This window comes from Tenebrio molitor, chromosome 3 (assembly GCF_963966145.1).
Source record: "Tenebrio molitor chromosome 3, icTenMoli1.1, whole genome shotgun sequence".
NCBI classification, from domain to species: Eukaryota; Metazoa; Arthropoda; class Insecta; order Coleoptera; family Tenebrionidae; genus Tenebrio; species Tenebrio molitor.
The window spans coordinates 30,110,355-30,136,149 of record NC_091048.1 but is presented as its reverse complement, the minus strand read 5'-3'; the positions used below and the strand labels follow the sequence as shown (position 1 = coordinate 30,136,149).

Here is a 25,795-nt window from a genome sequence, read left to right as displayed (position 1 = left end):
CTACGGTCGACAATTTACGCCAATGCGTCAAAATGGCAAATCAGAAATTATTTTTTTTTCGGCGACTAAAAGTTTTGATGTGTCAACGCTTCAAAGAAAAATATTTTCAGTAAATTTTTTTCCGATAAATTGTAAGAATAATGTGATCTTGGCTAAAAATGAGAAAATTTTAAATTTGAATATTTCATAACAGGAAAATACAAATATATTTCACCACCAAGAAGAGATACATCAAGCATTCACCTTCTTTAATATGTTCATCAAAACAAATCTTGTAGAATAATATATTTAATTTTCATTTAATTAAAATGAAACCAGAACATTGAATGTTATTTTAAAATTTCCCTGCGCCTCCACCATTTTTGCAAGAACGTAAAATAGTCAAATTTTTTACTAAAATTGGAGATCCCAACTGGTAATATTGTGGGGTCACGTCTCAATATGAAATCTATGCAACCGTGGTTTTAGATCTTATATAGTCCAAGACACAAGAAAAATATAATATTTTATTCCTCCATTCTTTTCGCAACAAATAAAATTCTAAATTTTGTTGTAATAAAAAATAATTGCAAAACAATTTCCTGACTCACTCCTGTTTTTTGGTTCCTAAAGAGTATTTTCTTTTTCATATATTTTTTAAAATTCAGAAATTAATACAAAATTAAGAACTTGTTGCTTTGAAACTTTTTGAAAATTTCTCAAAATCATTAATTTAAAGAAAGAGAGAAATTTATAAAATAAAATTTTTGTGAACGTCTGTTTCTGGGACACAATACAGTGAGATCGAAAAAAAATTAGAGTTGGCTGTGACCAAAAATTTCAGTTGGCAATTCGTTAAAATTTCAATTATCAGATGTCAGTCTTAAAAGTTAGGTTAGTAATTTTGAGAACGTTGAAATCTTGATTTTCATAAAGGTGTGCATTATGGTGACCTGTCGTAAAAGAATCATAAGGAGCTACAATCGTATTTACGAACTAGCGTAAATGTTCGAAATGTCTGCCTTCAGCTTCCAAACATAATGCTACTCTCTTCGCTTCAAGTTTTCAAATGACCTTCGCAAAGTCGGGACATCAATTAAATTGCATTTATTAGTAATTACTTGCATTAATTCGGGAATTGTGCCAGGTCTGTTTTTGAACACGTTGGAAAAACAAAATAATCAAGGCAAGTTGTTGGTAAGTGCCTTGAAAGTCCGGAATGACAATTACTATTGTAATTAATGACATCTGATGACATTTGAATTAAATTTTTACGTGCTGCCAACTGAAGTGTATTAATCATGGCCATCTCGATTTTTTTATTTTATTAGAGATACTAATTGGTTCTTTTTTGGAGTCATTTGGCAAAACAGAATCTACCCAATGATGATTTTAGATTTTATGTAGTCCAAAATGTCCCTAGGATATTATTTTGCTGGGTAAAAGCGCCCGGCACCTCCACCATTCTGGCAATTATTCAATTGGCAAATTTCACATGACATTTCCGTTTCTGCTTTTGTGACAAATTTTAGAGAGAAAAAATGTTTCTTGTAATAACATTTGTCTCGAGAGACAGCCCAGATAATGATACTCATACCGTCATTTCATATTCTAAATAAATCAAATATTTGTAGTCATGAGAAATGCCATTCTAGTAATTTGATCAAACTGTCGTAACCATAAAAATAAAATTCACATTCAATAAAAAAATCAAAATAAGGTCGTAACATTTTTAAGTTTCTTTAAGAGAAAGAAAAACAAATAAAACTTTACGATTTGAGCTGCCCCATAAACCGTCGGGGCAGACTCGTTTTGTTTAAAACGAGGACATTATTATAAACCAGCTATAAAATTCTTATCGGCGCTTTGATAATGCGGTGGAGCGGTTATCTACGATCAGATTCCTGCCATTCCGAGCTTTCCTGCTGCATCGAGTTTATCGTTTCGCTCGAGCGAGGGCGGTGCGCGCTCGAAAGCTCCTCGACAGGATCCTGCAAAAGCTCTCGTCGACTTCGTGACAGATGGCAACTCGATCCAAAAATGCTCCGCGATGCTTCTCACAATTATATTTGTCAATTTTCGCCAAAGCCCGCGTTCACGAATTTGTTTTTTAACGGCGTCAGTTGGGGTAGTTCGGGTGTTAATAAAATTTCTCGGGGTTTATGTTTTAATAAAATTACGACGTGTGCCATCAAAAACACATTACATTGTATATTCATAACGCACGCACGTCATTACGTGTAACGATTACCGATTTGTAATAATTAAGCGCAAGGTCTCCAACAATTCGGAGTTAAAGCTCCGGTGCAGATGTCGGTTTTGATTCGGGGAAGAGTCGCCGCGCCGGAATAAAAGTTGAAACGTGTCACGGCGGCTTCCTCCTCCGCCTGTCAATTTAATCGAACGTGATTTTATTCCGGAATTATGAGGGAAAATGTAACAGATCATGAGCGAGCGAGCGCGGCTCAGGTGGGAGCGCGTTTTCCATAAGAGGTCGCTTGCTTCGCCGCAAAGCCGCGAAAAGCTCCGGAGTTACCCCCAAACAGCACAGTTTGACGCGCGTTGCCGACCAAAAACTACCATCCTCCGGGTGGCGGCGACCGGAACGCGGCAGGAGATCGCACGATTGTGGGGACCCTGTGACAGCTTAATTTTACCGTAAGTCCAAGAAAAAACTTGCAGGAGTAGAATCGTCACGACAGTTTAATTATTCATCGGTGCAGCGTTCTTCGACCATAAATCAATGAGACAGCGCGCTGCTGCTTTAACATATTTATAACCGGGAGTTTCTATATTTGGAGTGCTTCCATTAAATTTTCATTGGGGCGATCTCCATGAAGTTTTAATTGTCCGGCTTTCTTTTTATCGGTCGTAAACCGCGACCTGTTGGGCGACACCGAACCTGGCTCTTGTTGCAGGATGCCTCGGCCATGAAGGCGCCATGAACGAGATCCTCATCGCCACGGACCTGGTGACGCAGCCGTCTCTCAACACCTCGACAGACAATCCGAACGAAACGTCCGACGCGATCCACATATCCAACAACTACGTCTACAGTTTCCAGCCGACATGGTCGACCGAGTCGTGGCTGCTCTGCTTCTTCCTTACCCTCAAGACCACCGTCATGGCTTTGATCATAATCGCAGCCCTGTTCGGCAACCTCCTAGTGATAGTTTCAGTGATGCGCCACCGCAAACTCCGCGTCATCACCAACTATTTCGTCGTGAGCTTAGCTCTGGCCGACATGCTGGTCGCCATCTGGGCGATGTGCTTTAACTTCAGTGTCGAGATCACCGGCGGTAGATGGATATTCGGCTATTTCATGTGCGACGTGTGGAATTCCCTCGACGTGTACTTCTCGACGGCGTCGATTTTACACTTGTGTTGCATCAGTGTGGACAGGTATTACGCCATTGTGCAACCCTTGGACTACCCCTTGATCATGACCAACGCGAGGCTCGCCCTCATGCTGGCCGTCGTGTGGTGCAGTCCGGCGCTGGTCTCGTTCCTGCCCATTTTCATGGAGTGGTACACCACCGACGAGCATCTCCAATTCAGGAGGAAGCATCCCTACATATGCACCTTCACGGTGAACAGGGCCTACTCCGTGATCTCCTCGAGCGTCAGCTTCTGGGTCCCGGGAATGGTCATGATATTCATGTATTACAGGATTTATGTCGAGGCCGACAGACAGGAGAGGATGCTCTACCGGTAAGACGATACACCTCCCGGCCATCCACCCCACAAACCCCCTTTCCATCGACTCGAACAATTTTCTTTTCGAGAGATTATTTACGTTTCATTTTCCTAAGTGGGAGGTTTAAAAAACTCGAATCTGAATGACACGGGGAGAATTTCCCTCGCGCTGGATGTGACGTCTCTTTGGCATTTTCCATCGAAAGCTAATAAAACGCGGCGCGGAAAACAGAACGAATTCTTATTTCGCCGCATAATTTTAGCCTCTTCAACATCTCAATAAGTCTGTTTGGTAAATTTGATGGAAATTCATACCGACATTGCGTAATTCCCCGAGAGTGGATCCTCGAGGGAGTTATGGTAATGTTTCAATCATGAGTAACACAATATCTGCATTCCTCATGCAAAAAGGTAAATTGAATACTGCAGACGTAGGGATTTTGGAACTCACAGGAGAACGTCTCAGATGCTTAGGGTAGGCAACCAACAGTACCGCCGATAATACAGATTTCTGAAAAAAGTGTCGAAGAGTGTTGGATCTTGGTTGCAAAACGGTTTTGTTTACAGATCGGGCAAAAATAAAGCAAATACGCTGATCCGAACCGGTCCGGCGGAGTGTAAATATAGAAAACTAATTATTGAAAATCAACATTAAAATACGCTTGATATTGCGAGGATGGGAAAGCCCGAGGGGGCTCGGCGCGAGGCTTCAAAATGACTGCGATACACTTGTCTACAATAAATTACCTGTGCCTCGAGTGGAATTATTGTAAAACAATACCTCATTATCGCTAATTGTATTATAAATTGAAAGCCTCAATTTCCTCGTGCCGACGCTTCCACAATAACAGGTTTAATCAGTCGGCGATTCATCGGCCATCAAGTCGGAAAATTAAACCGACTCATGTTATATTTATATCGTCGGGGGCAGTTCCGGAGGCGGCGGGAAAAACTTGCACTTTTGCAATTCAAGCGAACAAGCCGGGGCTCTCGTGTTGAACAAGACAACAGTAACAATACAAGAGATTAATATTCATGAATAGACATCCGCTGCGTTGTCGGATCAAAGAGTAATTAAACTCCTTCGTGGAGAAACATAAAGCGGAAGCTCCCCCCTATTGTAAACTTGTCAATTATTTCTCGACTGCTCGACTAGAATTTCGCCTATTAATAATAACAGCGCAGAAAAAACGCCACCTGTATCGATTTCGACCGACACACGCCGTCCCCTGGGGGCGAGACCGTGCAAAAATCCCAACAAAAAAAATAAATAAAGCCAGTCTTAGATCGCGTAATCCGCGCAAATTAAAACTGCGACCGCGTCCTCCTCACATAATTCGGCGCGGGGGCGGCGTTATCACACAGCGATTCCGTTGATATCGCCGACACATGTTTCATTGTGCGGAGCAACCGGATTAAAAAAGGTTGAAACAGCCATTATGTTTGCGAATCCAGCCATAAATTCCACGCGGAATCGCAATCGCATTACTCTGTCGTTATTTCACCGTCGCATTGGCAAATGATCAAGGCGTCTCCCTCTCGAGCTGCTCAGTTTCCCTTAATTTCCGAGTTGATGTGGAGAGTCCGAAGCGGCGAGGCCCGGGTCCATGTACGAGCGCGGGCCGGCTAGGTGGGGGGAACGACAGCTCCTGGCGCCATCTCAAATTAGTTTGTTAAACTGTTTACCGAAATAATTGCAGTTGAACTATTAAATATTATCGGCGGGAGTCGAGTAAATATTAGTTTGGATCACTTGACTCGAGCAAAGAAAGCTATTCGTTTCAGAAATAAGGTTACAAGTCCTCGGGGTATTCCATAACTTATATTTTACCCTCCGATGGTTTTGTCTCTAAACTTATATATTTTTCGTCAAGAGGACGTAATCGATAAGACACGTAGAAGTGAGATTATCTCCGAAACTAAATATATTTCTGGACAAGAAATACGAAGAGAGGAATTTTTGCTCGACCAGACATAACAAAGACCTTGAAAAAACACCACCCCTGCGACTTATATGTCGTAATCGTCCCAGTTACATTTATTTGCCCCCCGAAAGCACAGCTTCGACACAATTGATTTCCGAGCGTCGATTTTCGCTGAATTTCAAATTTGTAAATATCCAGATCCGGCCGTAATTTAATTGGAGTCGTGATTGTGAGCGGCTTTGGTCGGATAGAAATACCGTGACGTCAGCAATTACGTCTTGTCTTGAGGGAAATTCGGAGGATTGCTTCGAGAATTTCACATTAAAACCATCACGAGAGGGTTTTATTTAAATAGGGGATCCGACGACGGCTCTCGAGCCAGTTACGTAAACACTAGCGTATAAAAATTGAAAATTTATTTTTCGAACCGAATGTCTCGGAAAAATATTGCCTGAATGTCGCACCTACGGGTAATGGCGCAGCTTCCACGGGAAAGCTCTCCAGCACAACCCAGACCCAAACAATAACCGAAAATATGCAAAAGCTCGCTCGTCAGGGCGAATAGTTGATTTTGGGTTGATTCAATACGGAAAAGTAACGTCGGGAAAAAACGTTTGATCCGCGTTGCGACAATACCGCTTTTGCCCGAGGGCCGGATCATCTGCAGCCAATATTTTTGCGTCTTGTTTGATTTTTTTGGACATTCCGTGTCAACAACGGCCGGCAAAACCTCTCGTGTAAACGCTGGAAAATGTAGATTTTTCAACCCCGAAAAGCAAATATTTTCATTCGCGGCTCCGCTTCATTTTAATAAAAACAATAAAGCGGTGATTCCCTGTAACAAGAAGTTCAAATAACCCGAGGCCATTACGGTTTCTTTTACAAACTAAAGACCGATAACTCCTTCGAGGGCATTAATTTTTTATGGTCTCTCTACTTTGTTCTGTCCTCTTAATAACACAAACTTTCCCCATGAATTCTTAATCTCTCCATAAAACAAATACGGAACGTCAATCACTCCACAAAACAAATCCTTCGATTCTACTACCGACAGCTTTACGAAGCATGACGTAACGAGTCCGTGTGGAAATAAAGAAAATTATTTGTCGCCTCCGGGACGAAACTTTCCCGAGCAATATTTTTTCTGCCGAATCCGGCAGAACTCGGACGATTCCTCAGCATTCGACGTGGCTTCCTTCGACAATTCGCTCTTGCATTACACTATCCCGATCGATCTAATTGCCTCCTCCATTAATCCATCGAGGAAGTCGACTTTTAGCCGGTCTTCACTCGAACTCTTCCATGTAATAAGAGTTGTAATCTTGAATGGCTATGTAAGTTTGTTCGGTCCTAATATCTGTGCAAACATCGCGTTCGAGAGCCATGCAGGCTACAGCCTTTGATATTCATCGGGTGTAAACTGTGCTTGTTAGTTCCCTCGTGGCCCAACAGTGCATACCAGCATATAACTATTTTTGCTGCAAACTGAGTCCCTCTACGGGTCCACTATTCATCCATCTGCTCCATTCAATTCGGCGTGATGAGAACCATCGCGGACTCTGGATTAATTGCGCAATAAAGCTCCGGTCGGGGCTAAATTATTAAACGATGGCCTCATCTACCCAAAATCGGACGTAAATGGCTCCGGAACGAACCGCCAGATGATAAAGCAACCGCTCCACGTGATTCGGCCCCGGTCGAGCCGCCACACGGAAAAATACAATTATTTTTTACGACGAATATAATTGTCCTTATCGCTATCTTTCGTGCGATCAATAAAAATGAAATGTAAATATCATATTTTTCCATGATCATTGAATTTCAGTGGTCTTTGCTCACTGAAAATACGCAATTGAATCACTAGTGAGGAAAAAATATTTTCTCACTAGTGGGCAAAGTGTAATGTTAATAAGGGGCAGGCAGCGATGATTTAAATACACTTATCGCCATTAACTCTCAAACAGTGACAAAAAAATGCTGCCCGAAATTTCGATTCCGCGACTCTATTTCATGGTTGGGGTCCTCACCTTCGGCTCAGACGCCCAACTTCCGCACTCGTGATTAAATGCACTACTTTGCTCACTTGTATTGAAAATAGCTATTATCAATATTTTTACTTTTTGTGACTGGCTCGACAAATAATTGCGAAAATCCATTACCAGAACTGCTAATTGCCACCATTTTGAAGTTCAATACGTTCCCCTCCTTCGACTTTCTTTCAACTCGAAATCGAAAACAATTTTCCGACGAAATTGAATTTCCCATTGAAACATTTTAATATCTAAACACTCACTCTCATTACTGCACTGTCGACCAATAAATTGTTGTTATCATAACTCTGCGTTTTGAATTATTCATCCGGGGACCACTGCTATTTTAATTGAACCGTCCAGTTTCCAGTTGGCTAGTTAAACCAACTAAAATATTTGGGCTTGTTTCTTTGGTTGCCCACGCGCCATTAATATTGATGCGGTAGGCAACCAACAATACGGCCGGTAATGCAGACTTCTAAACGCAAAAAAATACAGAGTTTTTCCATTTGTGTAGGTATGTAGGAATTTTGAGAGTAGTTGAGGTATTTAGATACCCCGAGACGTCGCTCTGGTGGAACTCTTTCGTGTTAGCGAGACATTTCCTGTGAAACATTTCGCAAAATAAACATAAAAACTGTACCCCCAGAGCGACCCTCTCTCTGCAGTGTAAAAGCACATCGCCAAGTTAACAAAACCCGAATTCGCTTCGGCTCATCACAAAAACCCTTTAGCAAAACATGCAGGCGTAAGGTAAACTCGACGTCGGATTCGTACAAATTCGAATCGGTTCCATTCGGTGCAAGTGGTGCAGGATCAAGGGACCGACCATCGACTGTATCAACATAATTTAATCCTCGGGATCCGTCTGGCTTCTTGCTCCCTAAAATAATCGCCTTTTCCAGTCGAGACGTGGGTTTTTTGCACCCGAACTTGTTAATTAACGGCGAGTCTATGTAAAAGACAGGTGGCAACAAAAAATTGAAATTTGTAAGGGTGATGTTTCCGGCGATGCACCAGGTTTTCGAGGGTGCGAATCGAATCACCCCGCGGGTGTGGTTTTAATTAAAATTTCCAATAACTCACGTTTGTCTTTTTCTCGTCGGTTTATTAAAACCGCAGGTTCACGTTGTTAACGGCAATTATTAACGCGGCTGTTAATTTACATTTTAAATAGGGCTTTCCCTTTTTATCACGGATTTAAAACCCATGTGAAAATGCAGCGTATCCCGCGGCTAAATGAATACGGAGAAATCTCGACTGATCTACTCCCCAAGAAAAAACTTATTAATGCCGATACGGTTTTATTAAAAAGTATTGCGAAATGTCTGCAAATGAAAAGAAATTGGATTTTTGTTTAATTAAATTCGTACAAAAAAACTCATAACAATGCGACGGATTAAAACGCGATTTTCATCGAAGCTGGATGTTGCAAGGATCTGATCGGGGTTTTTCAAATGTCAAAATGGCGGAGACGTGACCCCGGGCCCGAATTAGCGGCGATTTTTTATCGGATTGTTCGGCCACGTTATCGAGCATTAATAATTCAAATCCCGCGCTAATTTAAAAATTCGTATACATTACCATCCACTGAATAAAACATTTTCACGACTTTATAACTCGACAATATTCATACGGCGAACTTTCTTCGCCATTCACCTCGTGCTTCATTAACACTCGTTACCCTTAACCTTCCGACAAATTTCAATCGAGATTCTATTGAAAGTACAACTTTCGCCGCCATTCCACTAATAATTCAACAGATTTTGCGACCTAAGGCCCGCTGCACCAAACACTAAAACCCTCCCGACCGCAGCAACCCGATCAAAGATGCAGCATCAATGTTGCAACACCCCCATCCTTTTTTATTGTTCCCCCAGGGATGAAATAATTGGGTTTTGGACCCAATTAAAAATGTGGATAACTTACGCAACTTCAAATATTGATCAAAATGTTGTGGCTGCGAAATCCTTTGACGACCTTGAGATTGTCTTGCCTCGGCCGAAGCGGCCTCGGCGACAATTTTTCTCTCGGTACGTCAAATGACGATTTCGCATCCCTGTACAAATAACTGTTTTGTGAGTTGTGGACCCAATTAAAAATGTGTACAACTTACGCAACTTCAAATATTGATCAAGAAGAGTTTAACACCGGCACTGTCTCAGAACTCCATTAATCATCAACCGAAACTCCGTTTCAATATTTGCTGGAAAAAGGAGTTCGTGTCGCTTTGAATACTCAAAGGAAGATTAAACGGCACGGACGCGAAATAAATAAAATAAAACAAAAAAAAAATTGATGTTCAATTTCGCATAAAAAATCGTATTTGGGGCTGCCTCCGAATCTCCATTTCGGCGTTCACCTGCACCCTCGGCTGTTGCTTGATGCATATTTACGAGGCGAATTTCGGCGGGATCTGCCGCCCCCGACGTGCAACGACCTCCCCGCTCGTCTGCGAAAGCCCCCCGAGAAGGATTTCCGTTTTTGCGGATCGATAAGGCGTTTTTGACCCTCTCATCTAAAATCAGCAATATTCAAGTTGATGACCTAGTATCGGTCCATTGTTTTAAACAAAAGCCACTCGCCCACATGTCGGCGATAAATTTTCCGGCACGACAACATTCCCTGTCGAATGCGCAGATAAAAGGTGTATCGTCGGGGAAAACTGCGACTTCCCCGTTTGATTCGTTTTGTTGGAGATTAATTGAAAAACTCCACTGAATACCAAGTCGCACCGCGTTAAACGAGTAGAATCGGCGACGCAGAAATATTAGACGGCACTTTGTTATTTTCTCTTGGCGTAATGTATTTTTAAAACGGGAGCTTTGATGAGATTGCTTTATTTCTTTGCGAAAGCCACGCCAACACACGCAGAACTTGCGACTAAGTGGATTTAAGAGTTAATTTCGCATAAATCTCATAAACATACCTCGCGGGGAGGGGCGGCGCGCTTTGGCGCCCGAACGGGGCGCAACAAATTAAACACCAGGTGGCGTTTCCGCCAGATCTTGCGCCTTGTTTTTACCTCCGCCTGTTTAGTTTACCAATCCTCGCCCTTTATTTGCTCTCCGGCCACACTCAGACGACGGCGCCCAACGCGGGGCGCCTAATGAATCCTCCGATCCGGCTTGTCTTCCTTCATTATTTATGTTGTTCGATGGAGCGTATGCAAGCCAACCTGGAGTGACTCCCTACACTCCATAGTTAACCGAAAAACAAAGCGATCGATGCCGTGCCATTTCTTCGTCTTTTTCCTCGCTCTTCTCTTCCCTGGAGTTCTCCCAATTTATAATTAATTCATTCGAGCATAGCAAACGTCAGATCGACGTGGAGGTGGTGATTCCAAGTGTAAACGCTGAATTAAACATCTGGTATCACGCGTACCTCCATAATGCATGAGGATATGACAGCGTAATTCAGTGCGAAAAACGCTGATGAAAGGCATTAGCGTTTCTCGACGGGAAGCGGAAATTCGCGTGACGATCCTGTTTCGGGGAATTTATCCACGGATTGTTTGCTTTTCCGATAAAATGTGGTCTACACTGGAAGACACAAAAAAGCTGCGGTCTTGACCACTTCAACTAGTTCTGGCGCGTAGGCAACCAGACATACAGTCAACCGGGTGATCTCGACTCGCGAAGCGACCCACCGTGAGGAAATACATGCGGAAACGTACGGAAATCATGAAAACCCAAAACTGAGAGAAGAATGCGGAGGTGGAGTGCGTCAACTTTAACATTTCAAATGAAATCTCTGCGGGAGTGAACTTTTTGGTCGTGGCTTGTGTCCTTGGGTGTATGTTTTCCTTTTCAATTACCGTGACGGCGATAAAGGAACTCCCCCCGGGTCATCCTCCTGCTCTCACCTGAATATCCCGGAGAAGTCGTCTGCAGATGACCGAACAATCCCACCGCAGTAAATCTAAAGAAGTGTGGGTGCTCGTGTGCTTGGTCAACTGTGTTCTCGAGATACATCTCTAATCCTAGACCTCGGCACTCCAGCTGCGGTCTTGTTATGCCTACTTTCAACGCCTCTCGCGTGTCACAGTTGACAAATTAGTCTACTCCTGAGCACACCGGGGAAATGAATACGTTCAACTTTAATAATGTGGAACACGAGACATTTTTGATATACCCGAGACGGGAATTCCATCAAGAATTACATTTTTGTCGTGAAGCTGCTCGACTGCATTTTTCCCAGTCCCGAGGGACCCGGGGACAAACGGGATCAATCCCGGCTGATCATCTCGAAAGCGCCAATTAATTAAGGGAGGTGGAGCAACAATTATACACCTAATTATGAGCGTTTAAGTGTACTTTTCCATTAAACCCGGGCGAAGAAAATCGGCGACTTGCCGAAAACTTCATTAAAACTTAACCCGGTGGAAACTTCCATTTTCCCGACACATCCATTTTTCCCAAGGAAAAATTCACCTGCACGGCCCCCTTAATGATTTATCGCTGGAACTTAACGAGGATCGGTGTGGGGGTTTTGTTTAATTAAATTATAGGGTTGGCAACTCTGCAATAACAACATCTTGTGTTTGTTAATTACGTCAAATAACGGTCAGTCCCGGTTTAGCGCATTAAATATTCAAGGACCCCGACTGGACTCCGTTTATGACTAATTCTGTAATTGAGGCGCCCAAATAAATTAAAATAATCCACCTGGACCCAAAACGAGAATTTAATTAAAACATGTCGACGGTACTGTTACATTTTGTCTAGTTCTTGGACGTGAACAGGTAGTAGGAGACGAAAGCGCAGGACGTGACCAAAGCTGTCGCCACCACTCCGATGTCTTGCTTCGTAGGGGAGAACGCCCCCTGAGCACTCTTCGGGATTAATAATTTACTCAGTTTGGACCACATTCTGCTGCACTCTGCAAGGACCTCGCTTGATTTTCACCACGAACAAATTTTTTCTCCTGTCAGGACAAAACTTCAATTTGAACTGGAAAGAATCCAAAGCTTGCTCCGCCTCCAGTACGGCGCGTTCTCATTATTAAAGTTAATTTAATTGCGGAGTTATTATAACAAGGGCGAATGGGCAAGTCGCACAATTATAATTAATTTAATTATCCTTCTTTGGAACATGCTAATTGAGTCTGGTTCAACCGCCCCAAATATAACTAAATTTGGGTAATTAATAAGGTTATGTGCGTCCACACAATATAAACGGAGGCAATTTGGCGTAATGGACGCGAAGCATCTTTTAATGAGCGACGACGTTTCGAACGTCGTTAAGGGCAGACTCAGGTGTCGAGCCGGAATGGAATGTTGCAATTTCATACGGCGGAATCCTAAAAATGCACGAGAATACAGCCATAAATCAATTCGAGCTGCTCCATCGGTTATCTGAGCTCGGACGTCGACTTACACAAACTTTACTTCCTTTTCAATACAAACCGAACAATACTGTCATAAGTACAAAAGTAACAACCGTCTTGCTGTCATGCCACAACAGAGGGTCCGAACTATTTGGAAAAACTTTCGTCTATATTTAGCTGATCTCGGCACTGCAACTTGTCAATAACACAACAACGAATTTTGCGTAAAATTGTCTAGAGCTTTGCGAAAAAGCTTTGTGGATGGTGGAACTCAACTACAAAGAAAGATGTCATTTGTCACGCGAGCCGAGAATCGCGACTTCCACAAAATGAAAGTAAAGTATCATATTCTGACAAAAATAGGGCGACGTTTTTATACAATTAAAAGCACAAAAACTACGGGAAAACACATTAGCGACTAAATTTAAATAGATTTGAAATGTTCTGGCAAAACATTTCTTGGATTTGATCAAAGAAAGCACAACAGAATCGCTACGAAAACTAGCAACATTTTTTTACGATCGTTTTCGACGAGGAATAAGTTCTTTGTGGCGAACGATGAAAAATATTTCAAATTTTTCATGTTGCGTTGCAAAACAGCGAGGTTATAATGGAATATAAAAAATACTTGCTCCAAGCATATCACGGTTAAACGAGAAGCTTCAGCAACTTCCTGCGAACAGTTCTTTCCAGTAATTGAAATAGGATGTTCTCTTAATACAAATTTGTTGTAACTTATTTTACAACACCCCCAACGGTAGTCTAGTTTCGAGAAATATCTCTTTAGTAGAGGTGTTGGATTCTCTCATGGGCTCTGACCTTGGAAATATCTGCGCGAAGGCGGAGCGATAAACCAGCAAAAAATCTGTAAATGAAAACGTCGACTACTTTACACGCGAGAGAGAGACGACACTAACGTAAAGAATGACGATGTTTTCCGGTCGGTTTGTAACGCCTACTTGAGACCGATATTCGTCGCAGAAATGACTCATAGCCCATGAGAAAATCCAAGACCTCCAACATAAATGATATCTTAATAAATCATCTACATTCTTGAATGCCTTGGTGTGGATAGATGTTTTTTTTTAAATACAATTACACATTGTGGCTATCTTTAATTATTATGCTAAGAATAGTGAAACTACAAAAACATCAGGTTCTTCATAATGCAAACATAGCTTCCTTATTAAACATAATATGACAATGAATTCTACACCGCTGGATTCCTCTTTTCAATGCGCTTCTTTTGTGCCGAAAAAATTTTACCTCGCTTTTTCCGTTTAAGAGAAATTCACAAAAACCAAAAAAATCATATTTTGGGCTATTTTTGGCTCCCACACCAACAATTGTGGTCTATGACCCGAATTTTCCCTATGCCTGAATTCAACTCATCCTATACAATATAACTCACCGCAATATTATGTAATTGGTTTCGCTCACGTAGATTTTTTGTTAGTGAGTTGCTTATTTCCTCGCTCAGCTTGCTTTCTTGATATGGTGTTACATATCTAATGTTACTACTGACGAACCTGGCTATCCAAAAGTGAAAGAATTTTGAAAATCGGTCGAGCGGTTGTCGAGTTTATCCAGAACATGTAAGCATACGCGCCAGCAACTTTATATATAGGACTGGAGCTTCTTCAGATATTTTATCAGAGACGGCTAATCTCGTGATTTTTTAGACGAGACTGTACGTCATCCCCAGACGACAGATCCCATCTTGGGTAAATGCAAGTTCCGTTCAAGTGACCGGAAAATCTCGATCCAGAATTGCATTACCGGAACAGTGTCAATAACTGTGCAGCGTAGGGCCGGAACGGCGCTCGAAGCTCAATTCCGGGTGCTTTCAAAATGCAAATGGTGTCAGGTGCGGAGCATCATCCTCCGGAAGCCCTATTCCACCGTTTTAAAAACCATTTTAAGCCTGTTGCGATGATGGACAAACCATAAATAACGCGTCAACGACCGTTTTATGAGAGCGTTTGGGAAACGAGCCGTTTCCAGTCCCGCAAAAACGGCAATGTGTCGTGCGAATGTTTGCAAATCGACCGGAAACCGTCCGGGGGGTTCCGTTTAAGAGCTATCGTCGCCGATTTCGGATTATAATTAATTTTGAAAGCTGCTGAAAGCTCGGATAGGTGCAGCTGTTCCGGCCGACGATTCTGCAGCATCTGTCGCCGCCGATGAAACAATCTTCGGGAGGCTGAAATATTCGCGGAGTGCTTTCAGGTGTCGCACCGGCGGTCATCAAATGGGCTTTCGATGTATCCACACGACGGATGTGATTAAAACTTGCGACTTCCGGTAACTCGGTATTAAATTCCGAGCAGGTGTTGCGCGGAAGCTCGTTATTTTTTAAACAAACTAGGGAAAAAGACGCGTTTCCGTCTGATTTCCCCCTCACATTGATTTAATTTAGACGGGGGCGATATCACAAACGAGCTTTCAGTCCGCCGGCGTCAGATTATCATTAATCATTTTGAGTAGGAGACCCCGCGACATCATTAGTAAACAATGCGATCTGTATCTGTATAAAAACAGTTAAAACATTAATTAACTCATTGTTTTGATGGGAACGCTGCTGTTGCCAATCGGAGTGTCTGATAGGGATTTTCACGGACGGGTGGAGGCAATTAATGCTCACCCTCCCGACCTTTTCGAAAACGAGAAAAAACTCGCTATCCTAATTAAGACACATGAATACTTCGGTCTTAACGGTCCCCTCATTAAGGACGAGCACTCAAGTCATTAAATTAATCATGCCGGCGACCGTAAAATATGCACGAGCAATAAGCATCTTACGTCTTGAGATCGTAATGGTCCTCACCTGACGCACCACCAACTTCTCCTCTTACCCCACAAAATTTCTTCGGCTTTTGGTGTCGAATCACCAGTTCCATTATTGAAATGAGACAAAAATAAAAATGCCACAGCACGTCGCTGCGAAGTGAATTTCGTGGGATAATGGCCGATAAAAACACGCGTTCACGCGATGAGCTTTTCAAAAAACTACCATTTTTATTGTATCGGTCCAATCGGATTAAATTTTGTCTGCACTACTAATTCTAGGAGTAAAAAGCCGCTACAAATCGGTAGAAATACTCATAACATTTTTAAAAATTGTTGAAGTTGTGAAAATTACTGTAGGTGGGGTAAAATTCAAATGCATATTGCTGTTGTTATACAGATTGTCTATAAAATAGTGTGGGATCGCAGATGGCTCTGGAATTTGAATTTAAAATAAGTAAGATGCTCGGAGCAAAATGGAGGACACTTCGAACCATTTCTTTAATTTTCATTGATACTTTTTTAACTGAATCGCTGATGTTATTTACCTCCTTCTTAAGTGTTCAATAAATACGTAATTTGTTGAAAGTGTTGAGACCTATTTCATTATTTTATTTTTATTTCATTTCTTTTGTAAAGCATCAATTTTGTCAAGCTAGGCAACCAGTAAAACCAATTTGTTCTGAGGGTTGCATATCGTAAATCAGACTAACATTATTCGATTGCTGGTGAAAGAGTCGGCAAACTTTCAACGCCTACTAGGATCCCACATTCATTTTGTTTACATCTCTTGTTTTGTTAAATATCGCCAAAAATACTCGTGACAACGTGACAACAAATATACAGTGAGGGGCAAAAATAACGCAACAATTCGATAAATCATAAACTGTTGAGTTTTGAAAAAAGAACAAAAATAGGTCGATTTTTAATTTGAATTTCACGTTTATTATTTTTTTATACAGAGTGTTTCTTATCAAAGTTATGACGTCATCGTCAATTTTTTTAAATAACAACTTATATTTATTCGTCGTCGTTTTGATAGGTCTTTTAACTGTCAACAGAAAATATCCGCTGAATCTTAAACTAGACCCACACTGGTGATAAATATGTAGCGGACTTAATGTACAAACGTTGTTTCTGGTGGAGACGATTGTTTAGTATTTTGACCAGCTTTGCACAACCTTTCTAATACGTCCGTCATATCACCTCCCGCTATTCAGAGCACATACAAAAGCCCAGACGTGATGAATATTCCTGCAAGCTCGTCCAATATTTGTTCAAATTAGGCAACACGTATGTTACTTGAGGTTAAGTGCGAATCGCTGTACCCTAAACGGATTTTTGAGCGGCGACAGGTATGGAAGATCGATTTGTAAAAGGCCTGTTTGGGATTTTAATTTCGTTACTGTGAGAGCTTTAGCAGCTTTTTTGAAGCGAATCCTTGACCGGTTTCACTGTCATCCCCCTTGTCGGATATGTAATTTATTATGAAAGGGCTCCTCCTACGCTCGATAACAATAATAATAATAGCTCGAGTATTGTTAGAGTAATTGAATTAACTTTCTCGTTTGCGGATTTAATTTATTTAGAGCCTGAAAAATCCAAACTAAGAGGAAATCAACTCGCGAACAAAGCCGTCCCGAATAAATCTGTGCACAGGTACGTTTATGATAATGAGAACCGTCGCGAATATTGAATAATATATTTCTGATTCCGCCACCTACGTTCGAAAAACGCGATTCCTTTGTCAAAGGGAAATATGGATTATCCCGAATTTGCCGGAGCGCGTCCCTGTTTTGTTTTAAAAAGAAACGCACCCTATATCGAGAGATAGATTTGCGCCAGTTTACCCTTGTCGTATGTTTACCGGCAATAAATTCGACTGGATGTTTTCCTCCTTTTCCAGGAGCAAAGTGGCGGCGGCCCTGCTCAACAAACACCTCCAAATCAACGGGATTTCGGCGGGACTGACGTCGCTGCGCCAATCAGTCGACGGAGGACTCGCCACCGAAAAGGCCCCCGACCCCGGCACCAGCAGCAAGATGAAGCGCGAACGCAAGGCCGCCAGGACGCTCGGGATCATCGTGTCGGCCTTCCTGGCCTGCTGGCTTCCCTTTTTCCTCTGGTAAGCCTCCAAAATAAAAAAAACTAATGAAATCACGTCGACATGTGTCATCCCACTGGCTTTCTTTTTTGCAACTTCCAAAAAATAAATTAAAAAATTTGCGTCACAACTGACTCCCCCGCTTTCATTTTAATCATTCTAAAGCACGTGGGTGTCTCTCAGGCTTTTCAATTTCGAAAAGGAGCCATCAAAGTAATGAGCACTATTATTTAGACAGATTTTGATGGCGAGACTATAATGTTGCAAAATGAGATAAAAGGGAATTAAATTTCACGAAATCCTACAGTTCTGTGTAATTACGACTAGATTCCAAATCCGAGTAATTCCGATTGCGTAACGCACCGACAACTTAACAATTCCAATTTCCAAGAGCATCGAATAAAAATGAAAATATCTGGAGGAAATCTATGGATTTGGCTACCACCTTTCACTTTATTCCGCCATCTTTTCAGGATTCATCAGGATATTGCTTTAAAAGTTAAAATTTAAAATCCCAAAGCCATTAATCTTTGCGAAGTAATTATTCTTCTAATGCCTGTCGGAATTAAAAATATTTCTCTAATTCAAATCCTCGGCGAATTTTCAACGAAAGCTCTTGACGCGAGGACCTCTGCAACCTGCGATAATGCAATTTCTGTAACGTCGGTGCATTACCCGATTGAATTACAAGGGAGTTAGCAAATCATCCTACCCAAAGTTCGACTAATGCCGAAACTTGAGACGCCAGTGGCGTGCGACTCCCACAGAGTAACTGCCTCAAACAGCCCAAGAGAAATCATTCCTCCCACAACAGTTGCTAAAACTATCGCGCGTTCAAATGAAATCCTAGGCTGGGAAGGCGTTGGAAACCTTCAATTGTTGTGCTTTTTTAAAGCGTAGATTAACTGGAGCATGTTGACAGCTAACCTAAAATTTAGCGCCAAAAAATTCTTTCTTTTTTTCTTTGTGCAATGTTTTACATTAAAAATAGAATATCTTAACGATTCCTATTCTCGAAGCAAATAGCTATCGGCAACCTTTGCTGAAAACAAAGATGTTCAATTAAACATAAACGGCGGGAAATTCAAACTTTACACTGTTCTAAACGTTTTAATTTTTCCAACGCCTACAGAGGGTTTAAACTGAGTGAATTTTTTTAGGTACGTGATAACGTCCCTGTGCGGGTCGAAACGTTGCTACAGTCCCCCCTCAGTGATCACTCTCGTTTTCTGGATCGGCTACTTCAACTCGGCCCTGAACCCGCTAATCTACGCCTACTTCAACCGGGAGTTCCGGGTGGCTTTCAAGAAGACCCTGCAGAGTTGCTGTCAAGTAAGTTCGAAGCTGGTGTGCTGGAAGTGGCCGAGGTCAAGGGGCGATCATCAGGTGAATTACAGCAACGCCTCGAGCGAGCTCCACGTTAATAACCACCTCCGGACTGACTTGCGAGTCGAAGGGATGGTGCAGAGGTTCAGCTACAACATCTCGGAAGGTGAAATAATTAATTTGCAAAGCGAGGATGCTATCTAAGCTTAGCGAGGATTTTTTTTCGACATATCAAAGAAGTATCCGGTGCACGGACGCCTGGTTTTAATTGGGTTCTTTGCTGCGCGTTCGTCCAATTTACAATCGTTGGGATGCTCGAGGCGTCCATGCACTTCTTCCGGAACCAGTCAATAAATCGATAACGCGAGACTATCATCTTCAGTATACGATCGTTCATGTTTGGGACAAGCAGAATGGCGTGATTATTAGTTTCTTCTGCGGCAAGCTCGGTCACGATTGGTTATTAATAAAAGGACCCACCCCCGTCCTCATCAAGTCGGATTGTTTTGAAATTCAATCTCCGATTTTGAACGCCTCACCGTCTAACTGTAACAAAACAGCCAAGACGCTGTAATGCGATATTAAGTACTTCGACATAATACAATTAAGCGACTCTACAGTTGTTTACGATTCCGCCTGCTTCACAAATTTACATTTTCCCCCTGCGAAAATTACAATTTTTTCACCCGTTTCAGAGACAAAGTTGTGCTGAAAATTCACGTTTTAACGCAACTCTGCGATATTAAAAAATTACAATATCCGCACCAGAAGCTCAAGCTGACTCGCCCTTGATCATTTGTCACTTTCCGGCGAATTTCTGGACGGGAGATGTTACTACGAAATAAAAATTGTTTCGGCCTCCGGTCGCTAGTTTCGAGACTCGGGGGTGGAACGGTAAGTGGTGCTTCAAAACCGGGGATCCATTAAGCAGTCTATTTTACCGAGCGAGTTACATTCATAATGGCTGTATTAGCATACCAAAAGCACGTGGAGGCCAACCACCGACGCTCCAACAAACAACAACCAGTCTTACGACAACACCCCCGCAGAAAGCGCGGTTTTTCACCTTTGGCGAAAGTGCTTAACGCGGGAAAAAATCCGGCCAGTGGGAGCAGGAGATTAATTACACAAAGCTCCCCTAATCTCCAAAGCTCGTCTGCAAATATTATCGCACACACCGGCCAAATTGGGTATTTTGTGAGATAAATTCCTTCAGTTGCTTCGAGGAGCTTTCCCAAAGCGCCAACTATCATAGGATCAGAGAAGTTAAGCAAGATTGGTCACGGGCAACATTTGGATGGGACGCTGTTGTACCGGGTGAGTGAAGTTTTACCGCCCGCACGATTAACCCTATTAAAAAATTAGCAAAAATTACATTCCCTTGATATAAGACTTCATAGTCATAAAATTAAAAAAATTGATTTTGAGTAAAAAAAATTTTTTTTTCGTACACGCTCTTAATTCACAATTAATTCAAAGAACACATTTATGAAATTCGCATCAAAAGATAATTATTCGTTTTTGAATTATTCCAATTTTAACATTAAGAGCGAAAAATGATCAAGATTTACAACTGCAGTGTCATAAATAAATATCTCATTGTTGGGAAACATCTGTTGACCACTTTTCTAGTCATTCTTAAGTCCCTAAAGCGTACCATAAACAACCTACGTCAACTTCTTTTGTGGAACTGACCGCCCAATTTAATAATAAATCATTAGCTAAATTTTGCACTTTAATATCAAATCCCATTTATTTCAAAAACATTTCATGATTTCAATAACACCAAATTTTTCCTAAATGTTTGAAAGGACTCTCATTTCATTAAAAATTTTGAAATTTTTACAGACTGTTCTACAGTGATACACAATCATGCCTGAATTTTTTGAGAATTTTAAATTGACTAGAAGTGCGTGTTTTCGCTCGGGCCGTAAAACTTCACTCACCCGGTACAGGGTGAGCGAAACTCGATTCATCAATTTTTTTTTTTTCTAGAAAGATGCCTATATTTTGGCACATTTAAAAAGAGCTAAATTTTGTAAAGAAACAAATTTGCTATTTTTTTCCGTTAAAAAATTATAAGCAAATTTGTAAAAAAAAAGTATTATCAAAAATTCGCAATCGTCACGATTTAAACTAGATAGCAAATTTTTTTCTTTACAAAATTTGTTCAGAAAAATTAGCTCTTTTTAAATATGCCAAAATATAGGTATGTTCTGCAAAAAAAAAATTCGATGACGTCATTACTTCAGTTTCCAAATATGTAAAAATATGCAAATTTGGTTTAAAATGGACCTTACTCGATCGCATTTAAGAACCTCTTTTCAGATTTTTTCTATCGTCTTTCCTTCTCTTTTACATCGAGTTTCGCTCACCTTGTACGTTGCTTCATAACTTGAGTTGTACAGGGTGAGCGAAACTCGATTCGTCATTTTTTTTTCCTAGAAACATACCTATATTTTGGCACATTTAAAAAGAGCTAATTTTTCTGAACAAATTTTGTAAAGAAAAAAATTTGCTATCTTTTTCCGTTAAAAAATGATAAGCATATTTGTAAAAAAAAAAAAAAATTTGGTTTAAAATGGACCTTACTCAATCCCATTTAAGAACCTCTTTTCAGATTTTTTCTATCGTCTTTCCTTCTCTTTTACATCGAGTTTCGCTCACCCTGTACGTTGCTTCATAACTTGATTTATTTTTGGGAGAAACTTGAGAGTTGTTCGTTCGAGCAGCTTTTGTTAAAAAGTGTAAACGTCAAGCTCTCCGAATCTGTAATTTTCCAAAGTTGGTGGTATAGATTTTCTGTTGTAAGACTAAATACATAATGTTGCACGAGTCGGTCGTATGTACAGGCGGCTTAGTCGGAGCACATCCTCGCATTATGAGATTCCCAAACTAAATACACCTGGAAGGTAGACGGCGGCGCTCGTGCAATTAAAACAGGAAGAAAAACTCGTGAGGGTATATTGCCGAAGCGTCAATCAAGTTCCGCCGAGCAATTAAAGTTTGTGGAAGATCAAACGGTCTCGTCACGGTTGATTTGGTTGTCAAATAGAGGAGTGAGTGCGTATAGCAAGTCGAGGTAATTCGTGAAAACGTTGCACTTGACTGGAAAGCGTCGTCGGGGGTAAGGTCACGCGTGACAAAATATCGGGCTCAAGGTGGTGGGTCTGGGTAGCATGCGAACATCATTATGGGCTTTGCGTTATGATTTAGTGGCATAATACCTGTCCGAGGAGTTTGGCGAGCCGGAGCTCGGAAACTTGGAGGACGTGCCCGTATTAATATTTTAATCGAGAGCATCGATTGTTCGAGGGGGCTTTCGGTTCGCGCAATTATAGAAAAATTGATGGCGTGACCGAAATCGTTACAAACGTTCAGATCAATTCTCTTTAATTATTTATAAAGCCGAGGTCTTGCCGGCAGTTGAAACTAATAAATAACCCATTCATGAAGGCTCTATATTTAGATTAGACACTCTGTGTTTCGGATCCGCCGAGCCGTCATCAGGCTTCACACTTGTATAAAGTAACCGTTACCTGTAGCTGTTTCATATCAATAGAACTAAACCGACCAAGACGAGAACAATCCAATAGGCGTAACTAATCTTAAGTAACAACTCCAATCATTGTTGTATGATAAACCCTTAATAAATGTAACACCAACATCAAGTGTATAGGATGTAACGTAACTACAGTGTACAATCAAAATACATTATGGACGTGTGCCAAGAAAGGAATGTCGACAGAGGCTCCCGAACCGAGAACCAAGAAAACCTCAAAACCTACAAAACTGATGCTCATATTTGCCACGTGGTGTTTCTGAATCTTAAAAAAAATACTGTAGTTGTTTACAGAACAAGTGGAATATAAACATTATTATGGTACGCGGAGAAGTTTGCACAACGAGGCCTCGGTCCCCGCTTGTGGGATAATACAAAATTTCATTTACGACCGCTCAAAATGTTTTAAAGTAATTAAGTATGTGAGGCAAAGTAGAGATAGACACTAATGCAATGCTTTAGTGACAACATAAACAGTAAGATTTACTTAGATTTTCGTTTTTGTAAAAACACCAAGAGAAAATTTCTTTTTCCATGATCATTGAATTTCAGTGGTCTTTGCTCACTGAAAATAGTGAGCAAAGATGGCAATTGAATCACTAGTGAGGAAAAATATTTTCTTACTAGTGAGCAAAGTGAATGTTGTGCAAGGGCGCCTAATATGTTGTACTGAAAGTTTTTTTAATCTGTTTTGAACATACTTTCTGAAACTAAAGCTTGTCTTGTTTTTGATTTATTTAAATTTTTAAGCTGTTATTTAGATTTCAATTGACGAAAACACGTGAAATTGCTTGGGGTAAAGTTCTGGAAAAATTCATGCTAAATGCATTATGTATTGGTACCACTGATTAAACTAAAATCAGTAAACCAATCACAAACACGCAACGCCTAACAACATAACCTCTTTTCTTTGGGATTTTGTTGATCCACGTTTTGTCGAGAAAAGTTATTGTTTCAGTGATTTTAACAGTTATGAAAAATAGTGATGCAGATAGATAATGATAGGTATGTACAGTTTACGTTAATATAACCTCATTATTCACTCTTGTCATGTTTTTGTCATTTTGATTTATTTACATTAAAAAATAGTGGTTTGCGGCATAATAAGGGGTAGGCAGCAGGTGAAACCGATGATTTAATTACGAACTCACTGCAATTAACTCAAAATTCAAAAAGTGACAAAAAAAAATGCTGCCCGAAATTTCGATTTCGCGACTCTATTTTATGATCATGGAAAAAATCAAATTCGCCTTCCGTTCAGACGCTCAACTTCCGTACTCGTGATAAATGCACTACTTTGCTCACTTGGATTGAGGATTGAGACGTAAAAGTGAGTCAATCGTTGTTAGTTGGAAAAAAAATCACGAATTAAATTTCAAGGAGTTTGTTTGATTGTCTTTAATATCCTCAGTTATTCACTTTACCGCACGCTGTGCGGTAAAGTCATTACCTGACTGAAACGATTTGAATTTGGTTTTTGCGGTTTCACCGGTTCGACAGTCTCAGCTTTTTGTTAGATTATAGTAACTGCTCGACCCTTTCCGGGCGCACTTAAATGTCGTTTCTTTTCATCGACGAGCCAAAATGGCGGCACCGCTTGTCGATCCGCCATTTTGCCACCCGTTTAGGTGTATTGTTTCGGTATTATTCGTCCAGATAGCCCGTAAGACCTGTATTGATTTGTATGGATTGTATCAATAATAACGATAATAACCATGTTGTTTCACTCCCCGAGAGATCATATTTTGTAACTATATAAATTTGTGATACAAAAAAAAATATGGAGCAATCGCATAACTGATCTGATACCAAGACAAATGAAATTTTATCGTTATATAAGACGTTGTGTATAATTTGGTTTTATTGCCAATGGATTTGTGTCGAGAATGTATTTATTTTCAAATAAACGTTGTAAAAATGAAAATCGATGTCGTTACTGGGAGGGTAGGCGACCATCCGCAATTAAAATTAATTGGCGACACCGAAAAACATTTTCATCGAGTTGTCTTGTCGAATTTTGTTGGTGCTTCGCCGCTAAAACCAACCGGTGACGGTCGCATGTCGGCTGATTTAATTACGAAAGTTCTAAAAAGCGAAACTGTCACGTGTGAGGCGTTATCTAATCAGCGGGTCCTTCTGCAGAAGTGCTCCATTCGGGATCAGACACGAGTCCCGAGGATATCTCCAAGAAGCTTCAAACTAAAAAATTCTGCTGCACCACAACTTCGCAAGAGTAATCAAGAAGATCGGCACTCTTCGTCGTTGATCCCGTCGGATCACGTTTTGATTCCCGCCCTCATCCCTGAACAATCACTTTTGTCACCCCCAGAAAAAATGTATTTCGGTGCTCGCGTCTCGCCTGTATCTCCTAATACCCGATCGGAGAAATCGTGTCATTTGTCTCCGAAAACGTCATCCCCACACTCGCCTCGAGCAGCAGCACTCCAGAACTTCCATCCCTTGCCGTTAAAAGTTAAATCTTTGTTTACACGGTGCTGATTTAATAAAATAAGCGCGGCTTTACACGCCGCCCCCAATCCGAACGAATTAATCTCAGCAGAGTCGATCCCGCAGCGTAGGTAAAGTGTTCGGGAATTTCTGAAATAGTTCAAAACTGAATTAGTCGCTAATTGAATAGCTATTACATGTCTTCCAGACATAACTTCGTTATGTAAGGAGCTCCCGAAATAAATTTGCGTTGTGCCTAACTCGATTTCCAGACGAAACTTCGCCCGGACTCTTTCTTAATCGTCTCTCTTATTGTCCGGTGATTATCCTTGTCCCCTCCTCCCGGATAGTTCGGTTCCTGTGGTTATTAAATTCCTGTGGGAATTATGCGATCTCGGACCAACCGAAGAATCCAGGTTTTCGTCTGGATTGTTTTGCCTGGAAAGTCTGAATCAGTGATTCGACCCGCCGCCATCTTGGAAATGGCGCCCACCTCGATTTATCGCCGGTCAGGTGGTCGACGTATTGGTAATAATAGTTGGAAAGTGAAGGGGTGGAATTTATGGCCCTCTCCGATCGTTCGTTCTTGCGCGCCAGATAAATTTTGCAT

At 41.2% G+C, this 25,795-nt stretch overlaps 1 protein-coding gene across 1 annotated transcript; it reads left to right on the top strand.

The window, feature by feature from the left end:
• Positions 1 to 2,548: 2,548 nt before the first annotated feature.
• On the top strand, positions 2,549 to 21,785 carry LOC138126261 (octopamine receptor beta-1R-like). The gene is made up of 4 exons (XM_069041977.1): positions 2,549 to 2,637; positions 2,898 to 3,690; positions 17,652 to 17,870; positions 19,010 to 21,785. Exons 2-4 carry the CDS (start codon positions 2,921 to 2,923, stop codon positions 19,377 to 19,379), a joined length of 1,359 nt encoding a protein of 452 aa, XP_068898078.1. The 5' UTR covers positions 2,549 to 2,637; positions 2,898 to 2,920; the 3' UTR covers positions 19,380 to 21,785.
• Positions 21,786 to 25,795: the final 4,010 nt, after the last annotated feature.

Excerpts from the sequence above, each read along its gene's own strand:
- LOC138126261 (XM_069041977.1), top strand. The coding sequence starts at position 2,921 with ATGAACGAGATCCTCATCGCCACGGACCTGGTGACGCAGCCGTCTCTC. Across the intron at positions 3,691-17,651 it reads CAGGAGAGGATGCTCTACCG|GAGCAAAGTGGCGGCGGCCC; the intron begins GTAAGACGATAC and ends CTCCTTTTCCAG. Across the intron at positions 17,871-19,009 it reads TGGCTTCCCTTTTTCCTCTG|GTACGTGATAACGTCCCTGT; the intron begins GTAAGCCTCCAA and ends GAATTTTTTTAG.